Source organism: Anastrepha ludens, chromosome 2 (genome assembly GCF_028408465.1).
Source record: "Anastrepha ludens isolate Willacy chromosome 2, idAnaLude1.1, whole genome shotgun sequence".
Lineage (NCBI taxonomy): Eukaryota > Metazoa > Arthropoda > Insecta > Diptera > Tephritidae > Anastrepha > Anastrepha ludens.
Window position 1 is genome coordinate 63640357 of NC_071498.1, and position 16680 is coordinate 63657036.

The 16680-nt window shown below is 36.7% G+C and overlaps 1 protein-coding gene across 1 annotated transcript in view; it reads left to right on the forward strand.

Annotated features, from left to right (window-relative positions):
• LOC128871624 (ankyrin repeat and sterile alpha motif domain-containing protein 1B) overlaps positions 1–12057 on the forward strand; it is a 50231-nt gene extending 38174 nt beyond the window's left edge. Inside the window, exons 10-14 of the mRNA XM_054113517.1 lie at positions 231–527; positions 600–747; positions 1164–1361; positions 4921–5052; positions 11366–12057. Coding sequence (XP_053969492.1) covers positions 231–527; positions 600–747; positions 1164–1361; positions 4921–5052; positions 11366–11524 — 934 coding nt within the window. The 3' untranslated portion in view covers positions 11525–12057. The remainder of the gene's footprint in view (positions 1–230; positions 528–599; positions 748–1163; positions 1362–4920; positions 5053–11365) is intronic.
• Positions 12058–16680: the final 4623 nt, after the last annotated feature.

Genomic DNA, 16680 nt, shown 5'->3' on the forward strand with positions numbered 1-16680 from the left:
TCCCTTTGACTCTCACAGGGGCATCAAAATGGGCCCTCGTATGGCCAACCATCTTACCTAACCAAACCTAATTTGACAACAGTCAAGCAGACATCACACAGACGAAATCATAAAAATATCTTAGTATTTCAAATAAACCTCTCGCACGATTCTTTATGAATTATTTCTCAGAAATTGCTATATTATATTTAATATGTATTAAAAAATACGTCCACTTTCCCCACCCCCAGCAAGCATTTGTACAACACTATCGATAGTGTTTGTGGAGTATGGGATGTCGAGCTGCAAACAGTTTTGGAGATCAACAAGCTCGGCCATCGACGACGCATACTCCAATCGGTAGCCTACATAAGACAAATACGAGAGCCAAATAAAACAGACAAAAGTGGAGAAGCCGAAAACCACGAAGTTACGAAAATAGAACCATCTGCGAATGGAGAATGTGGCAACAAAGAACCGCAACCGAGAAAACAACAACAGGCACAGCCTCAGCAAAGAACTTCAGTTACGGGTTATAGAAAAAATAGGTAAGCCATTTCCTTGAGATTCTCTGGAGATCCTCGTAAAATCGCTCTCTGCCTCTCTCACTTTCTTTTCAGACCCGCACCTCAACCACCAACTGAGAAGCCACAATTACAAATACGTGCACCTTCTGAACTGCTGCTCGGTTTACCAGTAAATTTACGCACAAAATGGCGACATTCGGCGAATGTTTTGCTCAACGAACAAATCAAATATGAAGTTTATGTGAGTATTTATAAGATTTGATTGCTAAACGTATTTTTGTATTATATAAAATGGTACCATTCGGTAGTACTTGGGTTCGATCTCCGCGGTGGGCGCGAAATAACAAAATTATAGCAAATATTTTTTCTAATAGCGGTCGGTCCTCAGTATACAATGGCAAACACCTGAATGTATTTCTGCCACAAAAACCCTCCTCATCAAAACCCATCTGCCATTCGGAGGTGGTGTAAAACTGTAGGTCCATCCATTTGTGGAAAAACATGAAACATATTAAGTATAAGTGAAGTTAGCTGTTCGTAATGTGGTTTATGAATTTCATAAGCCTTTTTCAGATTTAGTTCCTTGAAACCTTTTATAAATCTACACCTTGCGATTCTTAGCTAAAATTTTACTAAAATATTCTTAATCTCCTGCAGTACCTGGGCTCGACGGTTGTGAAGGAGTTACGTGGCACCGAGTCGACACGTAAATCAATACAAAAACTCAAACGCAATGATATTGATAAACAACAACAAAAAGTAAATCGTTCAGCGAAGTTGCAGCAGAAAAAACCAGCGCTAGTTTGCTTGGCCATATCGCATTTGGGCGTAGAATTCATTGATGTGAATAGTAAGGTGAGATACAAATTGTATGTACTAAATATATACTTTTTATATAGAACCCAAATAAGTTTTGAAAAGCAATGTGAGAAACTTGTAGAGATCATTTATGAACTACTAGTGGGTTTGGTGAATTATGGTTTTCTTTGTGAAAATTTTTCTTTCTTTGTTTGACTTTTTTATTTTATTTTTTAAGGACTAGAAATTTGTATCCGTGAAATGGCCGTCCTTTATGTATGAGAATTTCATTTTAAAAATTATTGGAAAGACGAGTTTCCGAGCCTCAAATATTCCACATTTTCTTAGAAAATTATGCAATAATTGTTAAAAAAAAAATTAAAGGGAATTTAGTTTAAAATCAAAATTTCTTCTATTTTTGATTAGTTATTGGGGTTAATTATTAGGGTATTATAATCTGCCGTATCCGCATGGGTTTTGTGTAACTATCATTTGCTATGGTCCGAGGTCGGCATGAATGGTAGAAAAAGTTTTTTTTTAATAGCGGTCGCCCTCGGCAGGCAATGTCAAACTCCCGAATGCACTTCTGACATGAAAAAGCTTTGCATAAAAAACCAAATACATCTGTTACGTAAATTTCTTAATAACTAAACGCAATCGAGTCATCGTGTTCTCATTATGGGCAAACCAAACCAACACTTAATAAGTAATATGAAGACTCTTCGCCATCGATTTTAATCATACTTCAGTGGTTTACTCAATTTCGGGCTGCACCGGAAACGGCTAATAAAATCAGTATGAAGTTGGACTATCGAGAAGTAAAAGTACGAAGGCTTGAAGACGATACAGGCTCATCACATAATTTCAGTTTTCATACTTATTGGGATGTAAAAAAGCTATACCAAAAATGAATGGCACGTTTTTTCACAATTGAAAACAACCACAATGGTTTCACAACTTCAGAAAAGTGTTCAACGAACGAACGAATTTTGGACGAAGCAAGGAGTCAGCACAACGCAACAGAGCAAGAGGAATATTAATCTTTTTATGACAAACCGAAGACAAAGAAGACTAATCAGGGTTTGCGGGCATAGTCATGACGTCAGTTTTATTGAATTCGGCCGCTCTTATTTGCATCGATTAGAAAAGAGAAAAACGATCATTGGTTTTTTTTTATGCGTAGCTGTTTGATCAATTCGACGCTGATTCGAATTAAAAACCGCATTTTGTAATCGCTTTTGCATTTAGCGATTAGCCAATCGCGTTTAGCCTGGAGAAAAATTATCTCCCGTCAACAGAAGACACTGGAGCATAAGTTCACTGTTACAATGGCGAAATTGCACTAGTAGTTACGAATTATTTCCTCATCCAGCATATTCTCCAGTTTTCTCCTCCTGCGATTATTTCCCGGTTCAAAGTGAATTGTTGTGCTCGGTGGTACAAGATTTGGGTGAAATGAAGTGAAGAGGAACAAACATACGAGTACTTATACTACATGATGCAAAGAATAATGAGATGGCGCCCATCGTGGTCCCGTTACTTTGCGCTCAGCGAATTTGACAACTAGTTACGTGATTTTAGCTCCAGTATGGCCAGATTACCATTTTCGTAACTTGATTTATCATTTTTTTTTTGTTATTTTTATTATTTTGTGTCTCGGAGTTTTAGTTCTTTCTTCATGACATTTTTCTAGTTGTTCTAATTAAAATGTCATGTTTATAATTTTGTAAAATATACATTTTTTAATAATTATTTAAATAATTCACTCAGTTTTATTTAGCTTTACTTTTTTTTAACATCTGGTGGCATTGCCCGCGATTGCCGGTGTTGTTGGTGTTCTTCTGCTTTCGGCAGTCAAATCTCTCTCTCGCTACTGCAGAGTTGCCTAGCTTTGGATATAAAAATGCACTAAATGCCCATTTAAAGAAAATAAAACACGAAATTTTTATTGTGTTACTTAAAGAACTTTGTATGCGTGACAAATTGTCTGTAGAATGTGCGTTTTTTTTTAAATAAATGTGTTATGCTTATGTACAATTTAATTTATGAGTTTTTTTGTTAAGCGAAACTCTTTTGTTAAGGGAACGACTTTTTTGCTATATTTGAAGTTCTGTAACTAGATAAGGTACTCTTTTCGTAAAAAAGTCAGTATAGTTTCTTTAGTATTTTCTGGTATTTTGTGGCTTATTTTTACAATGAATACATCTATTGATGCCCTATGTCCCACTAAGGATTGATGGCCGGGAGGAACGATTACACCTCTATGGTTTCAATTCGCATTCAGTAAATTCAAAGGCTTTTTAAAATGTGTAAAAAGGTTTTCAATCTTAAGAAGAGTTGAGAGAGGGGCATTTAATATTTTTGCATAGCCTTAAATGGAGCCAAAAATAAAATTTTCACTTTCAAATTATCAAATTTTTTAAGAGTAAAAAAATTGTGAAGAGCAAATGGTTGACAGCACTGAATGTAATGTTTATAATTTTGTAAAATATACATTTTTTAAAAATTAGTTCAATAATTCACTTAGTTTTATTTAACTTTCTCAGAGTGGCCTTTTTTAAACTTCTTCTGTATAATAATACAGTTTTTTTTTAACCTAAAGTCTCGGTAGCCTTAAATTAAAAACAAAAAGAAACAAACACCAAACTTAAAAATTGTCGCATTTTCGGTATAAAAAAGCACTAAATTTATTGCGAAGAGCAAATGGTTGGCAATACTGCACAACTCAGCAAACGTGACGTCACGTACGCTCTGATGGGCGCAATCTTGTTTATATCATTCTTGCTTATACTATAATATTTTGAGAGCAGCGAGAGATCGTATTTTTTGGTGGGCATACCAATATTTGCGAAATGTGTGATAAGCAACGAGGTAAAAGGTGAAAGATTACAAGGTTTGCTCGTTAGGTATGGTGCAAAATAAATTTTTGAGGAAAACTTTGGATTCCACGTCATTTGGGATATCTTTCATATACTAATACCTTTGGTTTGTTTACGAATCTGCGAAATGGTGCGCGAATGCTGCAGCGTGATTAGCCAACTGTGAAAAGTTGTGTGTTTTAAATTAAATTTAGCTATATTTGAATATCAATTGAAATATCAATATTAATTTAAAAAATACAATTTGCTGCTTTGCACATTTGTATTCACCGCATTCGTAAACAAATCAATAGTATGAGCATTGGCTGTGATGTCTTTTATCACTACCACAAACTAAATTTTGTGAAACACATCCCAACTCACATCAGCACATCTGTCAAATCGCTCAGAGCCGAATAACGGTCTGGTATGTAGTACACCTTAAAATAACCTTTCACCATGGTAAAAGGACGCTGTGTTTAAGAAATGAAGCGTTTTTCTTCCGAATAGAGTGTTCATTTTTTAAATTTCTGTCACATTTACTTACTCCCATATAGGCATACATTTGTCTCTTATCTAAGTACAGTTAAGAAATTCGTAAAATTAGACAGCCCTTCCATGTAGAAAAAATCTTTCTAAAAGGGCACAGGTATATCCATTTCATGCATATTTTGATTCAATATTTACATATATAAAATTCGGTGTCGCCCAAACTGAGCCACTAGTTTACAATTTTTTTCTACTTTCGATTCTTTCAGCACACAATTTGTGAACATGAAATACAAAATATCAACTGCGCCTGCCAGGATTCGGATGATTTACGGCATTTTGCTTACATCACCAAGGAGCTGGATATCCACTACTGCCATGTCTTCTATGTCGAGAGTACGGTGGGTGTAACATTTTTCTCTCTATCTCTTTTTTCAAATTTTTATAAAGTAGGAAGTAGAGCGAAGTTGAGGTACATAAGTATTACTACATATTTACCTTTAGCATTTTTTTTTTTTTTCAAAATAATTCACTTGAAAATTTCAAGAATGTTTCAAGATACATTTTTCAAAGGGTATAATTTTACGATATTGGCCGAAAGTAAGCACATAATAGCTGAGTAAAAGTGCGCAAACCATTTTTGAAAATTCTGCATGGGGAAAAAGAAATCCATTATTTTTGCGTTAAATTTTTGTGCAATATGGTGGTCGTTGTAGCCGAATGGGTTAGTGTGCTACTACTGACGAAAAGCGCAGATGCGAAAATCTTTGCTTGAAACACCAAATGATAGAAAACGTTTTTTCTAATAGCAGACACCGAGTGTATTTCTACCTTGAAAAAATAAAAAAATATCATAAAAAATATCTGCCGTTCGGAGCCAGAGTTTCTCCATTTGTGAAATAGCATCAAATAGGAGAAGAAGCTCGACCAATTACCCAAATAGGGTTTAAGCGTCAATTATATATAAGTATATAGTGTGAAAGTAAATCATGACTCATCGACATATGTATCGTAAATAACTTTAATTCACTTGCAACCAAATTTAGTTAATTTTTTTAAACTATTATTAGGAAATGAGAATTCTAAGCCCGATAAAATGTTCGAATCTGTGCATACCAAAAAGATGAAACTTTTATTAGAATTTCAGAGTCCACCTCCAAATCTTTTTGCATTCTCAGGTAAAGTTTTTTTTTTGATTATCATATTAAGTATGCAATTTTTTGTCTGAGTCTTTTTAGAATAAGTCGGAAAAACAGGATTAGAATTCATATTGGAGCGAAATATTTACTTTGGGTGCATAAAGTAAAATTTCGCGGGGAATAATTTTGTAGAACATTTTAAGAAATTAGCTCACTCACCAAAGGGTCATTTATACCTATTTTTCTTGAAAGTCTAAAATAAACTGGCATTTAAAAGATCGCTAGAGGGATAAAATATTCCAGTAAATTACTCGCTCTAAGGATTCACATAGGCTTCACTCAGATAAGCTCTTTATGCAAGGAACGTCAAAGTACACAGAAAATAAACAAATATGGCCCCTTGAAATATGCAACCACTTTCTTATGCTCTCCTTATGATTCACTCTCAGTCATACTCAGTTCATTTCTTGAGATAAATTGCTGAAACTTTTTAAATTATGACCCTTATTATGAGCAACATTCGATCTTCGACTGTAGTCGAAAGTGCTGATCAAACGAATTTTCATTTGGTATTATGGTGCTCATTCGTTGAAGAATAGGACTATTGTGAATTTCGATCGCTCGACGCATTTACAATAGATAATTTTTCTCAGCTGATACAGCAAATTAAAATAAAAGAAAAACCGATTGTGTTGAAATTCTTTGCTAACAACATTTTTAAAAGTTAAAAAAAGTATATTTTGTGAAAATGAGTACAACGGAGTTGTGGTTCGACGATTCATCGGACGATGAAAGATAAGTAAACTAGCTAGAAGTAGAAAACAACTGAGGGGCGCATCCAACTCCCTAGAAATGGCTTCCACTGAGTAAGTTTAGAATTTTCAAAATGTGTTGACGTTCTTAATATTACAGAAATTTCCTTACAGATTTTTATAGAACTTTAGATTATCTAAAGAGGCGTTTATGAACCTACTGTCCAGTACAGAAAACCAGTTGCAGCAGCGCCCGAGCCAAATCCATTCCAAACATGTTAAAGCTAGTCACAGTTCTGCGATTTTGTGCTCAGGGATCGTACCAATTGAGTATTGGTAATGAAGGTATGCTAGGACTTGCTCAACCCACTGTGTACGATGAAGCTGAAGATATTGAAGTGGACTCAAATAACGGAGAAGTAGAAAACATATTTTTAGAATATTATAGAAAAATCTAAAAAGTATTAAATAGAAACCTTTACGCCACAGTTTCTGTTTTATTTTTGTTATAAATTTTCTTTATTCAATTATTCGTCATTCGAAAAAAATATGTATTTCAGTTCCTCTTCGTATTTCAGCCCATACCTACCAAGGGAAAATAAAAATGTATTGTATTTCTATAAACACCACAAAAAAAACCATTATTAAGCTTAATCCATTTTGCTGCCGTTCTCACTGGTAATCCCAAGCAATTCAGCTCCGTTGTAAATTCCTCCCATTTTTTTGCTGCTTGAACTTTGGTGCAAATCTCTTTTGCGAATTGTGGATTCGCCTTTCTAATTGTTGTTTGGTACTCACGACTTTCGACCTGCATAAAATTGACAAAATTAGTATATATTTATTATTTGGTTACTATAAAACCATAAATAGTCGCAAGCAACTTACACTTTAACAAGTTTTTCCACAATACGCTACACGATCGAAAGCAAAATTGCATTCGACTCTAAATTCGGTAAACAACGAAAATTTCGATAGGGTTGCACCGCTCATAATACCAAATTGACATTCGATTTTCGATCTTCGACAACCAGCGAATATCGAAGATCGAATGTAACTCATAATAGGGGCCTATGTAATAAGAACATGCTCCTTGAGAGTAGATAAGAGAACCAGAAAGTGAAAATGGAGAGCCCAGTGAAGTTAATAACAATAACAAATACGTAATAAAGCCAGTGAAGATTTTCATTTTGTTATTGGAAATGGTTTTCGCAGATGTGGCAGCGGATTTTGTGCGCGGCAATAAAAGCAGAAAATGTAATAAGAAAGTAATCAAGAGATTCAATTGCATTCAATAATTATAAAAAAAATTAAATTTGCATACACTCCAAACATCTTCCGTATTTGTATGAGTAATTCGGGAGACTTTGCCACAAAAACAATTATGCATAATATCAAAGCCTTAGAAGGCAAACAACGGGTCGCCAGTTTATTGCCAACTGTTTAATATAACTGGCACGCGGAAAGTGCCGAATTGCTAAGGCATTATTCGAAGGTTTTATACCTACAAAATCCAATGAATTCAAGTTTAACATGACATCGCAAAATATAAAGGAATAAAGATAAAGGTATTTTAGGAAAAACTGCGCACTAAGCATATCATAGGCTCGAGTGTTTATATGAGCAATACCAAACCAAATGTATTCGGTATCGAACTTTTCACGACACAAGTCACGTCGGCCAAAATTACATCAGCTGTTCAGCTCAAAAGAAAAAATGGTTGAAAGAAAATGAAAAAACTTGGTTGAAAGAAAAAAAAACTCTTACGTTCACGCGTTGAGCGTTGCTTATAGTACTTTGGATTTATCTCTTGATATCTGCGGGTACGATCGGCTGAGAGATATTGATATTGAAAAACCTAAATCTAATAGGACTATGAATAAGTTCGTGCGGTTTTTTTTCGAAATTTGAAACTTTATTGACGTAAAATGGTTACAAATTTAATATTCAAAATATTGTCCATCGCTTACTACTACTTTTTCCCATCTTTCTGGCAATTCACGGATTCCCTTTGTGAAAAATTCGGTCGGTTTTGCCGCAATCCACGAATCGATCCATTTTTTGACTTCATCGTAATTACGGAAGTGCTGGTCAGCCAGGCCATGTTGCATCGATCGGAAGAGATAGTAATCGGATGGCGCAAGGTCTGGACTATACGGCGGGTGGGGTAGGACATCCCATTTGAGCGTTTCTAAGTATGTTTTGACCACTTGTGCAACATGTGGCCGAGCATTGTCATGTTGCAAAATAACTTTGTCGTGTCTATCGGCGTATTGCGGCCGTTTTTCTCGCAGTGCTCGGCTCAAACGCATCAATTGTCGTCGGTAGACATCCCCCGTAATCGTTTCATTCGGTTTCAGTAGCTCATAATACACAACACCCAGCTGGTCCCACCAGATACACAGCATAACCTTCAGGCCATGAATATTCTGCGCCGACGTCGATGTTGAAGCATGGCCAGGGTATCCATACGTTGCCCGACGTTTTGGATTGTCGTAATGGACCCACTTTTCATCGCCAGTCACAATTCGATGCAAAAAACCCTTTCTTTTGTGCCGTTGAAGCAGTTGTTCGCATGCCATAAAACGGCGTTCAACGTCTCTTGGCTTCAATTCATACGGCACCCAATGGCCTACCTTTCGGATCATTCCCATGGCTTTTAAACGTTTGGAAATGGTTGATTGATCAACTCCCAAAGTTTTTGCAACCTCTTCTTGCGTTTGAGCCGGATCTTGATCGAGCAATTCCTCCAATTCGGTATCCATGAACTTTGGCGGCGCACCCTCGCGTTCTTCGTCTTCCAAGCCAAAATCACCACTTTTAAAGCGTGCAAACCACTTCTGGCACGTTCGCTCAGATAGAGCATGCTCACCATAAACTTCCACCAAGATACGATGACTTTCGGCTGCTTTTTTCTTCATATTAAAATAATGAAGAAGAATTCCCCGCAAAAACACATTATTTGGCACGAAATTCGACATTTTCAAGTGTGGTAAAAATATTGTTGTTTACGCTTCAAATAAAAAACTTATACTGACGTTTGTGCCTTACGACAGTAGCTCTCCAATGAATGTTTGGAAATGTGGATCGATGGAATAATAATCAAGTTACGCCATCTGTTGTAAAGCCGCACGAACTTATAAATAGACCTATTATATATCTGACATCTGAGTATGTACAACCATCCGAAAAATTTAAATTAAAAATGTCGATGAAAGCAGTAACGAAAATACCGAATATCAATTTAAAAACATTCAAAAATGTTATAACGCCTTTCAAATCTATATATATAAAAGAAAGTCATGTTTTATAATTCGAGAACGGCTGAACCGATTTGGCTGAAAACTGGTGCAGAGGTAGCTTAGAACCAGGAGACGGACATAGAATACCTTTTATCCCATTCGAACGCGTTTCCGAGAAGTCACTATAAAATGTGATATAACAAAAACGCATCTGATATGGAATAACAAAACGCAAATGACAGCTAAACGTAATTTTGTCTATGGGTAAGTAGAGAATTTGATAATAATAATAGTAATTTGATGATAATAATAACACTGTCAGTAATTCCAAGATCAACGGCTGCTGACGAAATAAACGCTTGCTTCAAATCATCGAATCTATGGCGCTATGTGAAGAAACTTCAGCTGACAACAAACATGAGAGTTGCATTACTTAATGATACATCTACTGAAGATTTCTCTGAGCAATTACTGACTATCGGTAATGGTCGAGTACCTGTCGACGAATCGAGCGGATTGATTTCATTTCCTCAGAATTTCTGTAACTTCGTCTCATCGAGAGACGAAGTTATCAATAAAGTAATCCCAAACATCATTAATAACTACAAAAATAATGAATGCTTGAGTGAGCGAGCAATTTTAGCGGCTAAGAATAAAGATGTAGATGACCTCAACTACATAATTCAAAATGATATCATTGGAACAATGCATTCATTCAAATCCATTGACTGTGTAACAAATGAAGATGAAGCCACCAACTATCCAATTGAATTTTTAAACTCCTTGGATGTGCCTGGCTTACCACCGCACAATGTACGCCTAAAAGTTGGCTCCGTAGTAATCATGCTTCGAAACATAAGCCCACCAAAACTTTGCAACGGTACGCGTTTGGTGGTAAATAAATTGATGAACAATGTGATTTACGCGACGATACTCAAAGGAGAATTCGAAGGTGAAGAAGTTCTCATTCCGAGGATCCCGATGATCCCAACCGATCTTCCGTTTGAGTTTAAAAGACTTCAATTTCCGATCCGTCCTGCATTCGCCATGAACATGAACAAATCACAAGGCCAATCCTGAATCTAGAAAATCAATGTTTCTCACCTGGTCAATTATATGTGGGATGTTCACTGGTCGGAAAACCATCTGCGTTGTTTGTTCTTGCACCTGATAATAAAACAAAAAATGTCGTGTGTCACAAGGTGCTTCACTGAAGAGTGCAATCTATTAAATCTTCATTAAAATACATGATTAATAAAAAACTTAACTTAATAAAATCAAAAATCTGCTTTTTTATTGCCTCTAGGGCGGAATAAAGTTTTCGGGTCAACTAGTTTAAAAATAAAAATAAAATAAATATAAAACAAATTACATTTTTTGTCTTTTTTATTTTATTTACTAATAGCATGCAAAATCATTTTCAATCATAACGTCGTTTGCGTGTTCGGAAAACTGTAGATTTTTTAATAACTTCATCTCAAAAAGTTGTCGCCGTTAATGATATTTCAAAATACTAATTTATAAACTCCTCAGCTTTTTTCTTCACTTTCTAAACTCTCAAACTATATTCTTAATTTTCCATAGGACCTGGCCACCGATATCATATTAACGCTAGGTCAAGCCTTTGAGGTGGCCTACCAGCTGGCTTTGCGTGATGGCATAACACAAACTTCGGCGGCAGCGTTCAGTGGCAACTTACTGCTAAGTGGCATCAGCACCGGTGACGCAGTGACAGCTGAATAAAAAACAAACACACACAAAGAAGAGAAGACAGAAAAAGACAAATTGTTAAATTATTTAGCTCAAATTAAAGTTGTGTAAAAATGAATTGAAATGAAAGAAAAAGAAAAAACAAAACGAAAAAGTAAATTATTTAGCCAAAATCTGCAAGGTAAAATTAAATGAAAAAAAATATAGTTGTAATAAGAAAAGTGCATAATTGTTGTGCTTGAATACCAAAAACAAAAAATACCATACGTACTAAGTTGGTTTAGGTAGAAGCATTCAAAGCATTCTTAATTCACGTTGTAATGTTTTAAAGAAAAGAAACGCATTTTAATACATTTTTATTTGTATTTATTAAAGATTTTAGCGAATTTTGCATTATTTTTAATGCCTAGAATTTACATTTTAAATAGGATTTTAATTGTTTATTCACGATTTTAGCAGAAAAAACATTTCCGTTCCAACACCAAGAGAATTTATGCTGGTTATCCCTTTTTTATGAAATTGCTAAATTTGTATACAATGTAAAAAAAAAATGTAAAATAATGTTATATGAGTAATAGTGTATGTACCTACATATTTATTAAATTTGTAACCAATTTCTAGTAATTTTTACATTTAATAATCAAACAATCAAGTTATTGCATTCAAGTTGCTTCCTTTATTGAACTCTCATCAAAAAGTTATAATCAAATTATCTTAAAATAAACTAAATTAAACCTCGAACACTTTTGCAAGACTGACAGTTTATAAGAGTATCCATATAAAGACAGTCATTAATGCTTTCCCATAAATATTATATTCGAACATACATACAAGGTGGCGCAGAAGTATAATAATAAGTTGTATTTTGTTTTTTTTTTTTTTGTTTTTTTGACTCCTAAAATCATTTCAAATTTCATTTTAAATTAGAGAAAATAAGAGCGGCCAAAAACGGATAGTGTCGAAGACGAGATGACAGATGGCGTCATTCTTAAAAATTAGGGCGCCCATCTTCAAATAGGGTGCCTACTCATGATCTACTCTGTTTATATCTCAGTACAATCGAGGCTTGATAACTTGACAGTAGAACTTTATTAATAGAATTTATGTAGTTATATTTAAAAAAGCGAGCCAATCTTATAATTCGAAAAAAGTTATCATAAACCATCAAAAATAGACTAGACATCAATAGACTAAGATCCGCTATTGACTCCGCGAACCAGTGCTCGCCAATCTAAAGAGGCTTGCCAATCAAAGGCACTCCAATAAATTTTTGTATTCTTTATGTTTTGCTGATGGGGAGGCTGAAAATGCCTAACGCATCATCAAAGCTGCCGTCGCTGCGATGGTATGTCCGGGGACTGAAGAACTCCGCCTTGTTTGGAACCGTCGCCCACCCTGGAACCGTTTTCGCATTACTTAAGAGGGGCGTTCCATTTTCCTCATTACAAGGCCTGTGCTTGTGTGCCTGCTTCCAGGTCTTGCGTCTTCATTTGGAGAATTTTTTCCGCGAAACGACTGATGATTTCCCACGTCTCCTCGCTGCTTAACAGCTTGTCGATTACATTTTCCGTGGTTCATTTTCCCCAACGCGTGCATTGGAAAAAGATGTGCTCAGCGCCATATTTGACAGCATCACCGTATACGCATTCCCTATTTTAAAAAGGTGTTTCTGGAAATATCTGTGCCCCACATATATATACACATATACTTAACTGAAGTTCCTGCTGTACCATGTAGCGATGTCTTTTTTTAGCCTAGCCACCCATCTGCCACGTGTTTCGTTTCCTCAGCGGGGTTGCTGTAGCTTTATCGTGTCGTACTTTATTTCGTGCGCTGCAGGTTTGCTAACTCCTTCTTCGATCCTCTCGTTCTTTAATGCCCACAACTTTTTCCTCTCAAAGGCTAGTAATTCCAGTACTAGGGATTCCAATACATAGAAGCATTGAAGTGAGTTTCTTTAATCTCAATGGCAATGGCATAGTTGATATCCTCGAGATAGGGATACCGTTTTGGTAATTACGTCTGGAGACCGTTGTGAGCAGTAAACTCAATCGTCAGTTACATATGTACGTCTGCTGTTCGTCTTGCTACATTTTATCAACGCGGCAGTTGTTCTTACTGCTTTGTTCGTCTAGCATACGAGGTGTGCTCAAAAAGTATCGCAAATTTTGTGTTTCTTTTTTTAATTATTTATTTATTTATTAATATCTATTTTGTCGCGCACAAGACACGATGTTTGAGCAGGGGCGTTATCGTGATGCAAGAGCCAATTTTTGTTCTTCCACAAATCCGGGCGTTTCTGACGGATTGGTAATATTCCTTATTGACCGTTTTACCCTGTGGCAAGAACTCGCGATGCACAACGCCCCTGGAATCGAAGAAAACGGTAAATAAAACTTTTACATTCAACCGAACTTGGCGCGCTTTTTTCGGTCTTGGCTCGTGCGGCAGCTTCCATTGAGATGATTGAGCTTTGGTTTCCACGTCATAACCATAAACCCACGATTCGTCACCAGTTATGTCCAAATATGGAGCATATTTGGGTCGTCGCGGACAGAGTCCAACATCTCATTAGCAATGTTCATGCGATGCTGCTTTTGGTCGAAATTGAGCAGTTTGCGGCGACCCGTCTCATACCCAAATCACTGAAAAAATCGAATGGCACGAGCCATTCGATATATCTAGGTCCTCAGCATCTTCTCTAGTGGGGATTCGACGATTGATCAATACCATTTTCATCAATTTTTTCGTCTGTTGTTGAAGTGCTTGGGCGTCCGGCACGCTTTTCGTCGTTCACATCTTCTCGGCCTTCTGAGAACATTTTGTACCACCGATAAACGTTGCTTTGGTCCAAAGTAGCTTCTCCGTATGACACAGTCAACATTCGGAATGCATCCGTGCACTTAATTTCGTTTTTCACACAAAATTTTATACAGGTTCTTTGATCCATCTTTTTGAATAGGTAAAAATCGAGCAAAACACGAGCCGAAACATGTGCAAGCAAAGCAGCTGTGAACAATTAATTGAACATTCAAAAAGGCCGAACTCGAAAATATACGTAACCTGCGAAAATTCAAAATTCCAGATACTTTTTGAACACAGCTCGTACGTTCCAGAATACTTCGCCCCCAATCAATGTTGCCCAGTTCCATGACAATTCGTGTTTCAAAAGCTTGCGCCGCCCTCCACTTTTAATCTGACTCAAATGCTTGAGTGGGACTAGATTATTGGGCGTTAGTAACACGTCAGTTGTGTTTGCTAGATCGTTGCGTTCCTTAGCGAACCTTCTGCAATAAAATTCCACACGCTCGGCAGCTTTCTCTTCCTCCAAGCATTCTGGGCAATAAGGACTACGCCAAGTCTAGGCGATGCAGATATTTGCACCATTATGCGCTCTACGAACACTCTCAGCCATTATTAGCAACGAATTAACAATAATTGCAGACAAGCAGAAGGGAACGTATATCTGAAGGGAGCCTTGTGAAATGTATGTATTCTTAAGCTAAATCAGCTCATTTCTCCTTAGTCTGGCACAGTCGAAGCAGCATCTTTTCTGGATCTAATGCTAATTGGCCTTAATTAGAAGAACATCACTGGGCTTAAAAATACCAATACATGCCCAAATAACGGTACTATATGGTCTTGAGTACTCTAGGTCCTTACAAAATTTTGGAAAATATCTTTTTTGTCCACATCAATCCGTAACGGTATTATCGATGTGAGTAGATTTTCTCTCTCTTACCCCTCTCAGCTTAACAATAATTTAGAGACAACCCTTTACTTTCTTTTCACTGGAAAACTACGAGAAGAAAGATGAAAAAAGCTCTCTCTCTTTCTTTAAGAATTTATTTCAAAGTGTTTATACGAATCGGCATCTGTCAGAATGGCTTGATTTTGTGATTTCTCTTCAAATTTAAACTGTAACTGCTCAAAACCTTTACATCTTACGTCCCAATAGGTCTGCATCTTTTATTACAGCGAACATTTTGGATCAATGAGAATAAGTACAGAATCGAAAAGCTATAAAACTACCTAAAAACAAGGGTACGCAAAAACATATGTCGTTACCCGAAACAAGAAGTCAAATAGATGGAATATTTAAATTTACTTGTGTGGACTTAGAATTGGTATTTAATGGATTTTGGATTTTGTAGTCTTCAATGAGAGTTCGTAAGTTCTTTCTTTCCATGTTTAAGAGCTTACTTAATGCTCTTCTGGGAGGAAGTTTAAGCTGTTTAGGCTGTATTTATGCTTCACTCACCATCCGGTGTCATAGTGTCCTCCCAGTCCTTGATAACATCCTTTATGTGGCTTTAGTAAGCGCACAACAGAATTTTGATCCATGGAAGTTTTATGTAGCGCCAAATTTCGCTGGGTAGTTCACCTATTCGTTGCCGTCTTAATGTTGTTGTTGTTGTGGTAGCAGCTTACTAAACCCTGTCAGTGCGGTGCAGTCATCGGTCATCTTCGTCTAACTCATCTAACGATAGGCCCAGGAAACTTGCTGTTTCGACAGGTTAGGTCTAGAGGGAGAGGGAGGGGTGTTAGATGAGTAGGCTTGATGGGGCATGTGAATAGATGGTTAGTGTCGTGCGTTGTGCTTTTATTTGCTAGACATATGTTGGGTATGTCGGGGTGCACTCTGGAGAAGTAGGAGTTTAACCTGCTACAGCACCCAGAACGCAATTAGGCCAAAGTTACGCGGATCTCGCGAGGCATCTGAAGGTCTCCGTCTGCAACAGGTGGTTGTTGGGCTCCAATAACGGCATTCAGGGGTCGAGAGTTTAGGAAGATGGTAAGGGTTTCCTCATGAATGTCGTTTAGTGTTTGTCTGCATACTGTCCGATCCATTAGCTGTAATTGTTTTTTGTCCTGGATATCGTCAGTGTAGTTCAAGAGATGTCCCCGGACGTATCTAATCTTTATGTCCTGGTACCCAGCCCAGCAAGAACTTGTTCCTTGCTCCCAGGGTATTGAGGATAGTAAAGGATTTCTCAATGATGTTATTGTGTGAGCCACTGCAGGCTACCTAATATAGGGCTACCTAGCGAAGTAGCGTAGCTCTCTGCTGCAAATTTCTATGCCATAGTTTTTCGCTTGAAAGACCTTGGGATAATCGCTCATTGGTATCAATATTTTAAAGTTCGGGCCAAAGACGTCCGCACTTGACCTACCGTTTTCAAGCTTAG